General features: G+C 45.3%; 1 protein-coding gene across 7 annotated transcripts in view; it reads right to left on the reverse strand.

Moving 5' to 3' along the window:
* Window position 1: 1 nt before the first annotated feature.
* LOC309355266 (voltage-gated potassium channel KCNC1-like) overlaps window positions 2–13,865 on the reverse strand; it is a 50,062-nt gene continuing 36,198 nt past the window's right edge. Inside the window, exons 5-7 of one of the 7 annotated variants that reach the window (XR_014162474.1) lie at window positions 5,628–5,670; window positions 4,002–4,060; window positions 66–111 (exon numbers count right to left, since the gene is read on the reverse strand). Coding sequence is in view for 4 of the 7 variants with exons in the window: in XM_081885970.1 (XP_081742096.1) it covers window positions 9,180–9,277 (98 nt within the window). In the remaining 3 variants the exon portion in view is untranslated. Of the gene's footprint in view, window positions 112–2,833; window positions 2,853–4,001; window positions 4,061–5,627; window positions 5,671–9,156; window positions 9,278–13,865 lie in introns of those variants that run through there. The other 6 variants (XR_014162475.1, XR_014162476.1, XM_081885972.1 and 3 more) reach the window with 6 other exon arrangements.

Here is a 13,865-nt window from a genome sequence, read left to right on the forward strand (position 1 = left end):
AGCGGGGACGTCGGACGGAACCAGGCGAGCCGAAAGGAGTGGGCGCCGGAGACAGGCGCAGTCCAGCAATGCTGTTCAGGCTGTGGGACTTCTCATAGCCTGTTGGAAGCGCTGTGGGGAAAGGAGAGAAGTGAAAGGGGTGAATGGGGGAAGAGGAACACAGGTCAAGTTAAGGCCCTGACTCTCTCACAGTAGGGACTCTGGCACTAGCAACCATAGCAGCATGCTAGAGGAGGGAGCTGCCCTCTGCTACACTTCATATGCCTGATATACTAGATTCTTGGTCCTCTTAGCTCAGCACTGGCCACATCTGGAGATTTGTTGATGGCTTCATACATTCAATGAAGCTGTGGGTGCGCACTGTGGCCTGGTGCTTCTCCTTCGATCTTTCCTTCATGCCCTGGGATTTGGCAAAGATTTTGCTTTTACCAAAAGTTCCCTGTTAGGTCTGAAGCAAGGAACTCTGTCTTGATGCTGATTAACAAACCAGGATAATTTTGGCTGATCAGATAATAGCTTGTTAAATGACATTAAGCCAAATTTATGAAGGTTTATGAAGCCGCTGGCTGATGTTCAAACACAGCCACTATCTTACTCTAATTGCCAGCAGTTCTCCAAGGTTTCAGGCCGAGGTTTTTCTCAGACTTGCCACCTGGAAATTCAAGGAATTGAATCTAGGATGTTCTGCACACAGTGCTTGTGCTCTACCACTGAACTATAACCCTTCCCCAGTGCTGTTGCTCTAGATTGCTAGAGGGCAGGGTTGTAGCTATTAGCTCAGCAAGCTTCAGATGCCACATGCGGACAAGAAGTCCCATCAAGCTGTGCAAAGCTGCCAACCCTGGTTTGGGTTCCTTGGGCTGTCAGTCAGCCTGTGCCTGCCTGCTTCTCATACCAGCATTCTTGACCATCTCCCAAATCAATGTTACCTTCTACAACCAGTCTCAGGCTCGATCCTCCATGTTGAACTTGGAAACATTATTCCACAATCATAGTTCTAAGCCAAAGCATTCCTTAACTGGAAGCTCTGTGGCCTCAGTCTTGAAGAGCATGAGCTGTTAGCTGAAACTGAACTTGCTGAGGGCCAAACTAGACGTGACCTAAAATGGATGCCTCTTTGCATTTAACATTCAGCCTTAAAAAAACAAAACAAAACTCTTAGCATCAGCTGGAAGGAGCTGATCATGTTTAGAACCACAGCAGCTGTGGAGGGAGGGGGAATCCTGCCTCTGAAACTGGTACTGTACCGCACTGTGAAGAAATCTCCCATTTGCCCCAGTTTCTTCTTCCTGCAAAGAGCAGCTTCAAAGGAACACTTTTTGTCAAGACCACAGCAAAGGAGGAAAGGGTTAAACTTTCCCTCCCTGCTTGGTAATGATATTGATAATTATTAGTCCCTGCCCCCAGTAGCAGCTGTTTTGCATTTTTGAAACCCAAAAAGACACATTAAATATCACAGCTATTTTGGCCATTAAGAAGCTGCCTTGGCAAGCCATTGTTTTTTCTCATCCTATAATACAGGGATGATGATAATAATAATAATAATAATAATAATAATAATAATAATAATAATAATAATGACTACAGCTCAGCTGGGAAAGCTCAGTCAGTAGATCATGGGACTCTTAATCTCAGAGTAATGGATTTGAGCCTGACATTGAGCAAAATATTCCTGCACTGCAGTGGGTTAGACTAGATAACCCTTCCAGCTCTGTGATTCTATGATACTATTCAGTTAAATAAGTCTTAGTTGATTAAATCTGAATGAATTTGTGTTCGACCCAAATCATAATTTTGACGAAAAAGCCATACTTGTCTTTAGTTGGTTAACATACCTGATTAATCAATTAAATGTTGCAGCCGTAATAATTAGGGCTGCTGTCAAGGGTTGCCACTGTTGACCCTCAGAGCCTCCTAGCCTGACTGCTCCTCCTCTCTGCTGTTGATGCAGCCTGTTCGTCTACCTTATATGGGTGAGGAGAACCTCTACATGCCTCTGCAGTAGCCTCTGCATGTTTTGCCCTTTCCCTCTGGAAAGTGCTGTGAATTGGGCACAGAGGGAGAGGCCAGGAAATGGGCAGTGGGAACAGTGGCAAGCAGAACAAAGTGGGCCTGTTTGGCTGATGGGAGCACTGAGAATGTCTTGCCCAAGGGACTGCTCCCCCTCCCCAAAAAAAGCCTCCTGAAATTAGCATTGCCAATAATAATACTGGCTTGGCTTACATGATTGCCATTTAAAGATTGTGGTGGGTTTTTCATAAACATAATTAGAAAAAAGTAGCAAATAGACTTTCATATAAGCTGATCTTGTACTGTGGGGAACTGACTATATGCTTTTCATTCTCTGGAGAATCCTAGCCTGGCTTCCTGCTGCTCCACCCTATATCCTTTCCTACATCTCTCCTCTGTTTCCCTAGGAAGCAGAAATCCTCACTGCCCCCCATTACATGCTCACAGAGAGGTTCCCCACAAAGCTAGGCATGCAACACAAGCAAAAACATGTACACCGTGCTTGCATTCCTCTTAAAACAGGCCAGGGGGACGAGATGCATGGGAATTGAGCCTGTTTTGAACTGTAACATAGTTGCTTAGCATATTATGTGTGGAAAGGGGACAGGTAAGTGCCCTCGTGGCATCCTACGTGGCACCTAGGGGCAGAAGGTGATCACTACATGTGGTGTGTTCAGTCACAGCAGCGTCCAAGGAAAGGGACTGCAGTTTACAGTGCAGACAACACACAGTTGGAGCCTCTCTAAGAAAAGCTTATATACACAAAAACAAATAAAGATATAAATAGATACTTACATGTCACTGATCTGCCATCGGAGTACATAATAAAGGACACCTCGGAGCTGAATAACATGTAATCACATATGTATGCATGGGTTTGGAGGTCACAACAGACTGCGTTATGTTGGTAGCATGAACTATGTATAAAATGTATGTGTTGGAACAACATGGTACTGGGTACGATGCAGACTGTGAACTAGAGCAGATATGTGTACGGATATTAATAGTATGCATTTAATCAGAATGTCTGATGGAGCAGTATGCAAAAATGACATCAACAGAGGTTGCATATTCTGCCCATGGCCAAGCATGTATCACAGTGCAGCCTTCCCCAATCTGGTGCCTTCCAGATGCTGCTGGCCTACAACTCCCAATAGCCTCAGCCAGCATGGCCAGTGGTGAAGCATGATGGGAACTGTAGTCCAACAGCATTTAGAATGCACTGGGCTGTGGAAGCCTGCCGTGTGGACCTCCTTATCAGAATGCACGAAGTATGTGTTGCTAGTGTGTTAACACATGAACCACAAATGCAAGCATGTGCTGTGCTGGACCAATACGTAGCACAGTTATAAACAGTGTGTATGCATATTTATGAATACGGTGAATCTTCATGTACCACGTTTACAGAACACTACCTGTGACCCTGCGTGTCTGTGGCATGTCAATATATGTGCTGTGCATTTCTGCAGCACACTGTGTGTTGGAGTAGGATGTCTTAGAAACTATGCTGCATAACATGCACATGGAAAACATGCCACCACGTATGCCTGTGGCAAACTACATGCCATGTAATGTGTTATGTTATGCATGCAGATAAGCAGTGTCTATACAGCATGCTCTGTTTACCAGACTAGCATGTTACTGGATGTTTAAAGTATGCAATACAGAGATGCCAGCCTTCTCTTCAGGGTATCACATTAAACCTATTGCAAAGCAAGGTCCAGTTTCTCTGCCCATGAAAGCCTTACAGTGAGGCTTACCTGCATGTGGAAGAGCTGCTCCACCATGGAGACAGCTGCATCTCAAAACCACTACACAAAGGATCCCTGCATGAACAAGTGCTCCCAACTCAGCTCTTATCAGGGTGGAGAAAAAGGACCTTATTGCACAGTGTGTGATGCCCTGAGGATTCCCATCTGCCAGGCAGCCCACCCCAGGAGCAGAAGCGACAACACGCTGAGATTGGATTGAAAGCATTGAGCAGGGCTGACCTGCCTCCGGGGGGGCGCTGGAGTTCACATGCCCAGCCAGTCTCAGGCGGTAATCAGAGCTGGAGACAGAGAAAGACACGGAGATCTGATCACACCGCGCTGAAAATGCTAAGCAGGACAGGTTGTGCAAGCGGCAAAGAGCAATGTTCACTTCCTTTGTGTGCATGAGAAAGGGGGTTAATTTTGCAAGGAACTGATGCACGCTTACTGATGCACACAATGGGAATGAGGAGGGGGAGAAAAACGGCACGTGCAAAAGTGCACATTCCTCATGCTGCCAGGTGCACTTTTCAATGGCACAGGCAGCACTTGCATGAGAGTCAAATTTGCACATTCTGAGGATTGCTTCACAGATGTTTCCTACATAGAAGTCACTTCTGTGAAACAAAACTTCAGAGACACGGAGCTTATCTCTTCTATTTGCACATGCAAGTCTTCATAACCATTGTGCAACCCAGCAGCAAGTTGCACATTTAGCCCATTTTGCAAGAGCAGAAAAAGCTTCACCTGCAAACAGGTACAAATGCAGATGTGCAAACACTTTGATTGTGTTTGTCACATTTCCTTTCATTTGCTTATCCAGGTTTTGCATGTGCAGATGGAGAGCAGAGCTTCCCTGGCATGCAGCACTTTTTGAACATGTTCACCAGATGCCCAGTTTCACACTTACCTCTTCTTCACACACACACACACACACACACACACACACACACACACACACACACAATTTGATTTTACAACCACAACAAAGGTGCACCTTTATGTCCATCACACTTTTAAATAGGATTTTGCACATAGGTCTCAATTCCATATGCATGGCAATCTGCACCAGGAAACGGGATAGTGGAGATTGTCTACAGATGGGGAGAGGAGTGCAGCCACAGGATTTGCAATATTGGCTTTTTGGTACCAGCCCTGTTGGACAGCAGTTTAGGAAGGGCCAAGGTGCTGGGGATGGGGGAGTGTGTAGATAATCCTAGGAAACCTCAAGGGCAGGCAGAATTAGTCATTCACCTTGTCATCTGGGGTGAGTTAAGAACTGCATCCAAGCAACCATGCATACAACCTTCACCTAAATTGATGCTTTTGTTTCTTTAACACCACAGATGGATAAGAAAAGGAGATTAGACGGGCAAACAACTAGGGTTGCCATATTTCAAACAGTGAAAATCCAGTTGTTGTGCTTTATTTATTTATTTTTATTTTTGAATAATTTTCTTTTGGCAAATTCACAAAAGAAAGGATTTTTAAAGGAAATTTTTTTAAGGAAAATTACCAAAAAACAACATTGTGCCAACATAGGTTGCCATATGTCTGGATTTTCCTGGACTTTTTTTTTTAGCAGATTATGCCCGGACACTGCTTCCAACTGCAGCATTCCGGATATGTCTGGGAAATTCTGGACGTATGGAGACCCTAGAATGGTCTTTTTCACAAGTCTGGTGTAAGAAGGCATTCTTTCTGATGCTCTCCTCCACTTTCCCACCCCACCCCCATGCATTGGACGCTGGGGTGAGGCTGCAAGAGGTGTCAGCCTCACCCAAACGGCTCCCTGTGGAAAATGGAAAATATTCCCCCTGGGTGCAAAAAACAAGCAGGCTAAGGTGTGTGGAGCGAGTTACGTACCTGGCTCACGCGGTCGGGGCGTTACGAGAATACAGGGTGGACCCTACAAGACGTATGAAATGGGGCATTAATTGGAATCAAATATTGGTGCAGCCCATCTTTGGGGAGAACACGAGGGGAGCCCAGCATCTTAATAGGTCCTTGTGCAGTTCAAATATACTTATCCTTTGTGCTAACCTATCCCTATTTCCTTTTATGCTTCTAGCCTTACACCAAATCAAGCCCACACTCCCAAGTGCACTTCATTCCCCCCATCCCCCTTCCTCACCATCCCTGCTGACTCCTCCAGCAACACCTCAGTTTCATCATCTGAGCACGATTCTTTACTCTGTGTGTGTGTGCTGTGGAGTACAGCTCCTGCACTCATCCCCACCCTGTTGTGTCTCTATGGGCATCCTCAAATCCAGAGCTATGGGGCCCCCCAATCGTGTTCCCTTGTGTGGACAGGCGCAATATTTGCCCTGAAAATGAAAACAGATAATATGAAATAAGCCACAAGCACATGGGATACCGGGGTGGGTGGGTTGTAAAGACATCTGAGTGCCTAGAGTTATGAAAGGTGGGGAAAAGGGTAGAAATATAGAGCTCCCCCCTCAAAGCAAACAGAATTCAGAGCTGTTTCATGATGGACCTGGTTTAGGGACCTCATCCCTACCTGAAACTTAAGCTGTAGTCTTAACTGCACACTTATACAGAATGTTCCCATTGAGTAGTGGGACTAAGAACACATAACTGCATATACTCGCATTCATATTTTCTTGCCTTGCCTCTCCCCTTTGTCCCTCTCACTGTCAAAATTGAGACTGTAAGCTCCTTGGGGTAGGGGCTCTTCATTTTTTGTTTTTTTGTTTTACTTTGTTAAGCTTGAGTTGTGATTTTAAAAATAATAGACCTGGCTTGCCAGTAGTACATGTGAAAAGGATCTAGGGGTCTAGATGACTCTTGGAGTCCCTTCCAACTCTACAATACTATGACAGGGTCTGCCAACCTATCAGCATTTCATTGTAATGTACTGTTCATTAATAGTCTAGGATGACTGGTCAATGGCTGGCTGATCAACAGACGCTACTAGTCAGGAGAAGGCCACTAGATAGGAGAGGAATCTCTCTGGTCCTTTGAACAAGGTCACTTCTACACTACCTGTTTAATGAGCATTTATTCTGATTTGTTTGTTGAGAGATTAGACTCTATCAGCACATTCCCCCTGATTTGTTTGTGGGGAGAATAGATAGTGCTGAGTCAAGCAAGTGATATCCCTAAGTTTCCAGTGTAATTTTCTGTCACTTTCCGTTTTTGGGGGTGGGCGGGGTAGGGCAGCAGGTTTGTTGTGCAAAACTTCCCAAGCAACTATAATTGCACAGCCTGAATTTACCAGTATGTGACTGAATCCTACCCCAAAATGGTGACAGTCTGGAAGCGCCCTGAGATACCTATCAGAACTTGGAGAAAGTAATGCTTTTTCTGGTGTGTGTGTGTGTGTGTGTGTGTGTAAAAAGAGCGAGCGACCACGAAGTAGCAGTCCAGAAGGCTCAGAGCAAAGGGTTTCTATGTGGAGTTCGTTGAAATGAGTGATAGAGCCTGGGGGTTGCCCAAGATGCTCTCTCCCTGTAGCAGTGCCTGCTCGCTTCCACTTATATTCTGCTGGTATATTTGTCAAACAAATATTGCCAAGGCACTCTTAGTGAATCTCTACCAGTGCTTTCCTATCCAAAGGAAATTAAGCCCACTGGTGCTGCCTCCAGAATTTCTCACAGCTCAGTGAAGGGGGTGTTTTTTGTGCAACTGTATGCTAAATGCATTTCACACATATGCAGGGCCTCTGGGGAGCTGTGTGCAGTGTCTGTTCAAGGACAGGTTTCAGTTAATTCCAATCACCATGTCATTTTGGATTTTGAGAAAGGCAGGACTAAACAGCTTTGCACAAATCACACAGGCAGAGCCCTCCCTCCCTCCATGGAAATTTGAAGTAATACAGGTTTATAAATTGATGTGTGAGGTGGAGAAAGTGGTTCAAGAGAAGTGGGGCTGGATCCAGGTTTTAGGGGCTGCCTGAGCAGGCTCTTCTTAATGCCCTCTAGTGCCTACCCTCACTTGAAAGTCCTGCATTGCAGGGGGCTGGACTAGATGACCCTCAGGGTCCCTTCCAACTCTACAGTTCTATGATTCTGTGATTTGTGCATGCATGTGAACAGGTTTGCCTGATGACAGTGACTCGTTACCAACAGGTAAGCCCAAGAGCAGGCATAGGCAAACTCCGGCCCTCCAGATGTTTGGGACTACAATTCCCATCATCCCTAACTAACAGGACCACTGGTCAGGGATTATGAGAATTGTAGTCCCAAACATCTGGAGGGCCAGAGTTTGCCTATGCCTGCCCAAAAGTGTAACACCCCTGCAAGCAAGTGCCAGAGAAAGGCGGGTGGGTGGTCCCCCTCCTCTCCATGGTGTTCACCAGCATGTGCACTTATAAGGCAACAAGCGCTAAAGGGGCGTCCCCCTCGTATGCCCTCACTCACTTCCCCAGCAGCACTCCTGCTGTCAGATATGCCAATCAGCAAGTGAGCATGGTATACGAGGCTAGTGCCACTGCCAGGAGCCAAAGTGAAGGGGGGTGCTGGGGGCAGAACCATCCAGTTGCCTCCGCCCTATGCCAGGTACCAAAGTCAGGCCATGTGAGAAGTTTCTCTCCTAATATTGGAGTTTGGAAATTGTTCAGTGATTCAGGACCAGGACAGACAAAAGAGGATCAGCAGCTTAGAAATCGTTGACTAGAATTCTGATCCGTTTTTGATGGTGTTGCATGACCACCTGGAACTCCTTCAGAAAGAAGAGTTGAATGGCAGCAGTAGCACAAGAAAAAGAAGGAGAAGGGAAGATCTAACAGGGCTTCCCTTAAACCCTACAGGTAGCATTGGTGGAATTGCCTCAGAGACTCAGCGTTATGTGTAGTCTGCAGTAAAAATGGAGAGCAGCATTCTGTGCCAAGAGAACTTCAATGCAGCAACACTAACTGGGGGGGGGGGGGTGGATTGAAACCTGCAACCTATATAAATGTGCAAATTTATTTAATTTATGCATGCTTTTAGGGGCCTTATTTTGACATTACTATGCCCACCACACCAGGGAGAACCAATAAAGCCCAGTCCTCTTCCTCCAGGGAAATCCTGAGGATCCAGCTAGATGCTACATAGGTTAGTAGTGATCCAGCAGGTTCTAGTATGACCTCGTTCTCCTGCATTCTCCAATGAACCCCAGAATGGTTGCTTCCGTTTCTTTCTTGGCATTTTTTCATTTTTGCTTTCCTCTCCATGCAACTATGGGTGGAACATTTTGGTTCCTCACTTCAACTGCTTTATTCTTCATCTGAGTCCTACTAGAAATGCAGCTTGTAACTCTAGGTGCTGGAGGAGGGGAGCTGCAAAGTGGTCAATGGTGGCGAGTTTTGCAGGGAAGGCAAGCGACAAGGAGGACTAAATTGCAAGAGTGAGTAATGGGGTGGGGAGTGGGGTGATGTGGGGAGCCTACTCACCAATTCCCTGCATTCCAGGCATCCTACTCATGCTTCCAGGGGGCCGCGTTGGCATTGTAGTCATGCAGGTACCAGGAGGTGGCAGAGGAGTCTGATGCTGGCTGCGGCAGGCGGCGGGCGCCTATGGGGCCCGGGTTTGGTGGGCAGTGGGGTAGAGGGGGAAGGATAGGGGGTAGGAGCAATGGATGGAAATGAAAAGGGGGTAGGAGAAACAGACAGAGGATGTGTGAGGAGGAGGCACTGAAGATGGGCATGTGATGAAGTAGAGGAAGGCACAGCTGTGAAACACCCCTCTCCCACCCCTCACCCCTCTCTTGCCCATCTCCCAACCTGAGCTCAGGACTCCTGGTGCCCAGACTCACCTGTCCTGATACATTGGGTTTCCCTCCCTCAGGAGTCCTGCTTTTTTAGCTTTTAGCTTCTAACACACTACCACTAAGAGGTAAATCTGCATGATGTTATGGTTAGGACGCTTGCCATAGATGAGAGAGACCTGGGTTCAAATCCCTACTTAACCACGGAATTCACTAGGCGGCACTATCTCTGTGCCTAACCTAACTGACTGTGTGGTTTATGAGGATAAAAGTGGTGGGGAATAATGCTCTGTGCAGGCTTCAGAGAGGAAGTGGAGGGCCATTAGTATTCATGTTTAATGACAGAGCAGGCTTCTGCCTCAATCATTCTAAGCTGTTTTTAAACTACAGCTATAATTTTCATTGCTTTATTATTACTTAATTATGACTGGATAGTGCTGTTGTTTAATAAATGTGGCATTATTATTATTATTAACTAACAAGGCTGCTTGCATATTTTATTTATTATTACTTGGCTTGTAATTAATTTCTTGTTAAAACAGGCAGGTGATCTCCTGCTACGCTTATCCTGATTTGGGACAGTAGACTTCAGCAGTGCTTATCTCTGTCACGTCATTTTCACTGCTGCTTGCTGGCTTGCTTTATTCCCAATCTATCTGAACGAGCTACAAAATTATTTAGCAATGTCCTCAGTAAGGTACTATTGTTGGGACTTGGCATGGGGGAAGCCTCAAATCCCAGTTCAAAAATGAGTTCACCTTGAGTCAGTGACTATTAGTCAGCACAGCCCTACTTTGTGATGATGATGATGGTGGTGATGAAGAAAATAAGGGTGGCTTGTCTGCTGCCTTGACCACCTTAGAGGAAAGGTGGAATATAATAAAAGCCAGTAACATACAGCATCTTGTAGATGTTTTTGTTTGGAGGCAATCTAGAAACAATGGTTAAATAAGAAGAGAAAAGCTGTGCTTTTAACAGGAGATCCTAGCAACTGAACCTGGGGCTATGTGTGCAAATTGTGAGCTCTACCACTTAGCTGTAGCACCTTCCCTAAAATGGCCAAAGCATTGGTCAGGAATCAAACAGGCCTCCCTTGTGACACATCAAGACCATGAGGTATAGGAAGGGGGAAGACCGCCCTGGGTGCCCTCACTGAGGGGGGTAACATTCAGCATGCCACCCACAGGTAAGGGGGGGAGCTGCGCCGCTTTGCCGGTGCCATTCCCCCTCATTTTGACAGCTTGGGAGTCGCGGGCGGGCAGCGTGCTAAATGTCCGCCATGGGCGGCTCACTCTGGGCACCCGAGTGGCTATCCCGCACCTGGGAGGGCACCCTCCATGCAACACAACCCTCGGGAGCTCGCCCGCCCTGGGCAGCGCGGGCATATGCTCCACTGCTGCACTGACCCAGAAAATAATGGTGTGCAGCACTGAGGAAACAGCAGCACACGAGCTTAAAACAAAATAAAACCCTATGATTCTGTGACTCACTCCCATCAGCCCCATCCTGTCTTGCCTAAGAATTTTTCTGTGGTGCAGATGGTATTCAGCAGTCTCCTCATGCTGGCCAGGCTACCAATGTCCTAAATTTTCCACCAGCTGGGAACACAGCTCTCTCTCTCCCCCTACCCTCCCATGAAGGAACATCCATTATATTCTGAGCTACAGGGAATATGATAGGCGACTATTGCAAGGCACAGGATGGACTACACCACCCCATTGGAAACATGATTACTATGCTGAACAGAAGACCCACTCCCTCGTTTACTTAGAAGTCCTCGGCTTGATCTCTCTCCCTGTCCATATCAAGTTTTAAATTTATTTTATTGTGTGTGTGCGCACGCGCATGCTCAGCCTTGCTGCTATGCAATAAGAAAATTTCCATTTGCAGACATCTGGATTAACAATGATGCACAAAGCAGTGGCCTATTTCCCCTGTTAATTTGCATACATTTGGATTAGGATGCAAAGAGCACTTAATCTCTAAGAGGTATGAGGGCACAAAACACCCCCTACTATCTGCCCTAAAACTTCTGCTCCCCAATATTAAATCTGGCATAACACTGTGCAGCTATTCAGTGGAACTGATGCTCTGCACATGCTCAGACATTCTATTTATCTTACTGTAATGTATTCCGGGAATGAGCCCTGCTACTGAAACCAGATTCTGTAGCTGTGTGCCTTGACTAAAACCTCACCTCCAACATTTTGTTACAGTTTGCGCGCATTGAGATTTATTAATGTCTATAAGTAAATCAGCAGTGGTCTTGCCCTGAGTATTATATTTGATTTAAAAGCATACGTCAGTGAATATTCACATACTTAGGGCTTAATAAGTGTATGCAAATGAACAGTACATTGAGTATTTTTTAAAACGTGTTTGTAGATTAAAATCCCAGATGAACAGCTGGTCTAATCTCTTAACTGCAAACATACGAAAGATGCTGTAAGCACTCTAGAAGGGTACTCTCCATTTGCATGGGGGCAACAGATTGGCTTAACAGTCGCAGCTGATGTCCAGTTTGAACTGATTGGGTGCCAAGCATTTCACAGATGAAAACAGGAACATGCTTGTCATGCTCCTCATTCAAAAGAGCCCTCCACTGCATGTTAATGAAGACTCTACTCTGTCCATTGCATGCTTCATTTCTGTAGTCTGCAATAGCTTGACCTTCACAAGGCGGTTGTTATTTTGATTAAAGATATATTTGAAACCACAAAACTGTCTAGTAATGGATCACAACCCAAAGTATACCTCAGCACCTGCAGTGAGTGATATGGTAGGTTGTGCACTGCACACAAGGCAAAAATAGGGACACTGATTTACCAAAGCCAGTTAACCCAAAATAGGGGCTGTCCGTCATAAACAGAAGCAGTTGGAGCATACGGAGTTCTTGGATATCCCCCAGAACCATCTGCGACACAGAGAGGTTCTGTGGCCAATGCACAGGAACTTCTAGGGGGAAACAGGTGACATGGAAAGGGCTACTTCAGGGCAAGACATTGGAAAACTACCAGCCTGCTGATGAAAAAGGCTATCGCCACAGTAAACTAGTTGTGCTCCAATTCTAACTCCACTTTCTTGGAAGTAAGCCCAAGTCCTCAACAGGACTTAATTCTGAGTGGATGTGGTTAGGATTGTGCTGTTAGGCTCTAGGGTGCCATAGCACTCTTTATACTTCAGCTAGTAAGCAAGAACATCAGAGCAATGGTTTCCCTTCCTTTTTTAATTTACATACACTGGGATTAATTAGCAATTGCTTATGAACAATAGGCTTTCTCCCCTCTGGCCCTTTGCTTCTCTCTCTTATCCAGCAATCCAAAACCCATTTAACTCCAAAAAGGAGCCTCATATAAGTGAACAGGTGATCTCTCTCCACAGTGCCTGGTTAATGGATTGCGGCCTTAAGTCTGCTTTTCATGCATCGTGTTTATCCTGAGGCTGTGATGTGATAAATTACCAAGTGGTATTTCAATAACACCATCGCTTTATTCATGCTTGTCCAGACATCTTTTTAATCTGGTGGTAAGATTGCTGTGGCTCTTTGCCAAGGACATTTCCGCCCACACATGTGCTCCTAGGTGATATCCCAGAATGCACTCTGGCATATCTGAGACCACTGAGACTGGCTTAAGTGTGCCAAGCGTGGGGAGGGGACAACATTGTCTGCTTCTCCATGTTTGCTTGGAGGACCAAGAAAGGAAAATGGGGTCAAATACAGTGAACAGAGGTAGATATTTTCTTTAGTGCACACACACGGCTAGGTAGAACTTTACCCAATTAAAACAAAAATTGTCCACTATGACACCCTGAATTCCACCTATGGTAATCAGGTGCAAATATTTGTTGATCAAAAGCACTGTTCTATTAAGCATCAGATTTTAATTTTTTAGAAATTAGCTTTAATGTAAATCTAGAGAGAGACTGCCAAAAGTAAGCACCATTTTAGCATTTGCATTCCCTCCTTTATGAGAAAGAGGAAATGCCTTTTCCAAGGTGATACCTTCTGTGACAAGTATGCCGCTGTTGGTTTTCCTACATGTAAATATTTGATTGATTGATTAATGAACTAAAACTCCTATGAATAATAACAAAGATTTATTTTAATCAGATGGCAGATATTAAAAAAAAAAATCCGCCAGAGACAGTTTCCCTTGCAAGAATACAAGCAGCTAATTCTGCTAAAACTCCCTCTGTTACACATTTTGGTAGAACAAAAGGAGTGTTTTCTTTTTTACTCACTATTACAGTAGCCAATCGGGATCAAAATATGATTATGCACTTCACTGTCAACTCCACCAATTAATACTAGTCCCCATATTAATCAACCAAGCATTTAGTTGATTAACTGAGTAAAGCCTGAGGCTCTAATTAAGACCTGAAAAAAATCAGAAG

The sequence above is a fragment of the Podarcis melisellensis genome, assembly GCF_964234715.1.
Source record: "Podarcis melisellensis genome assembly, chromosome: 13".
NCBI classification, from domain to species: Eukaryota; Metazoa; Chordata; class Lepidosauria; order Squamata; family Lacertidae; genus Podarcis; species Podarcis melisellensis.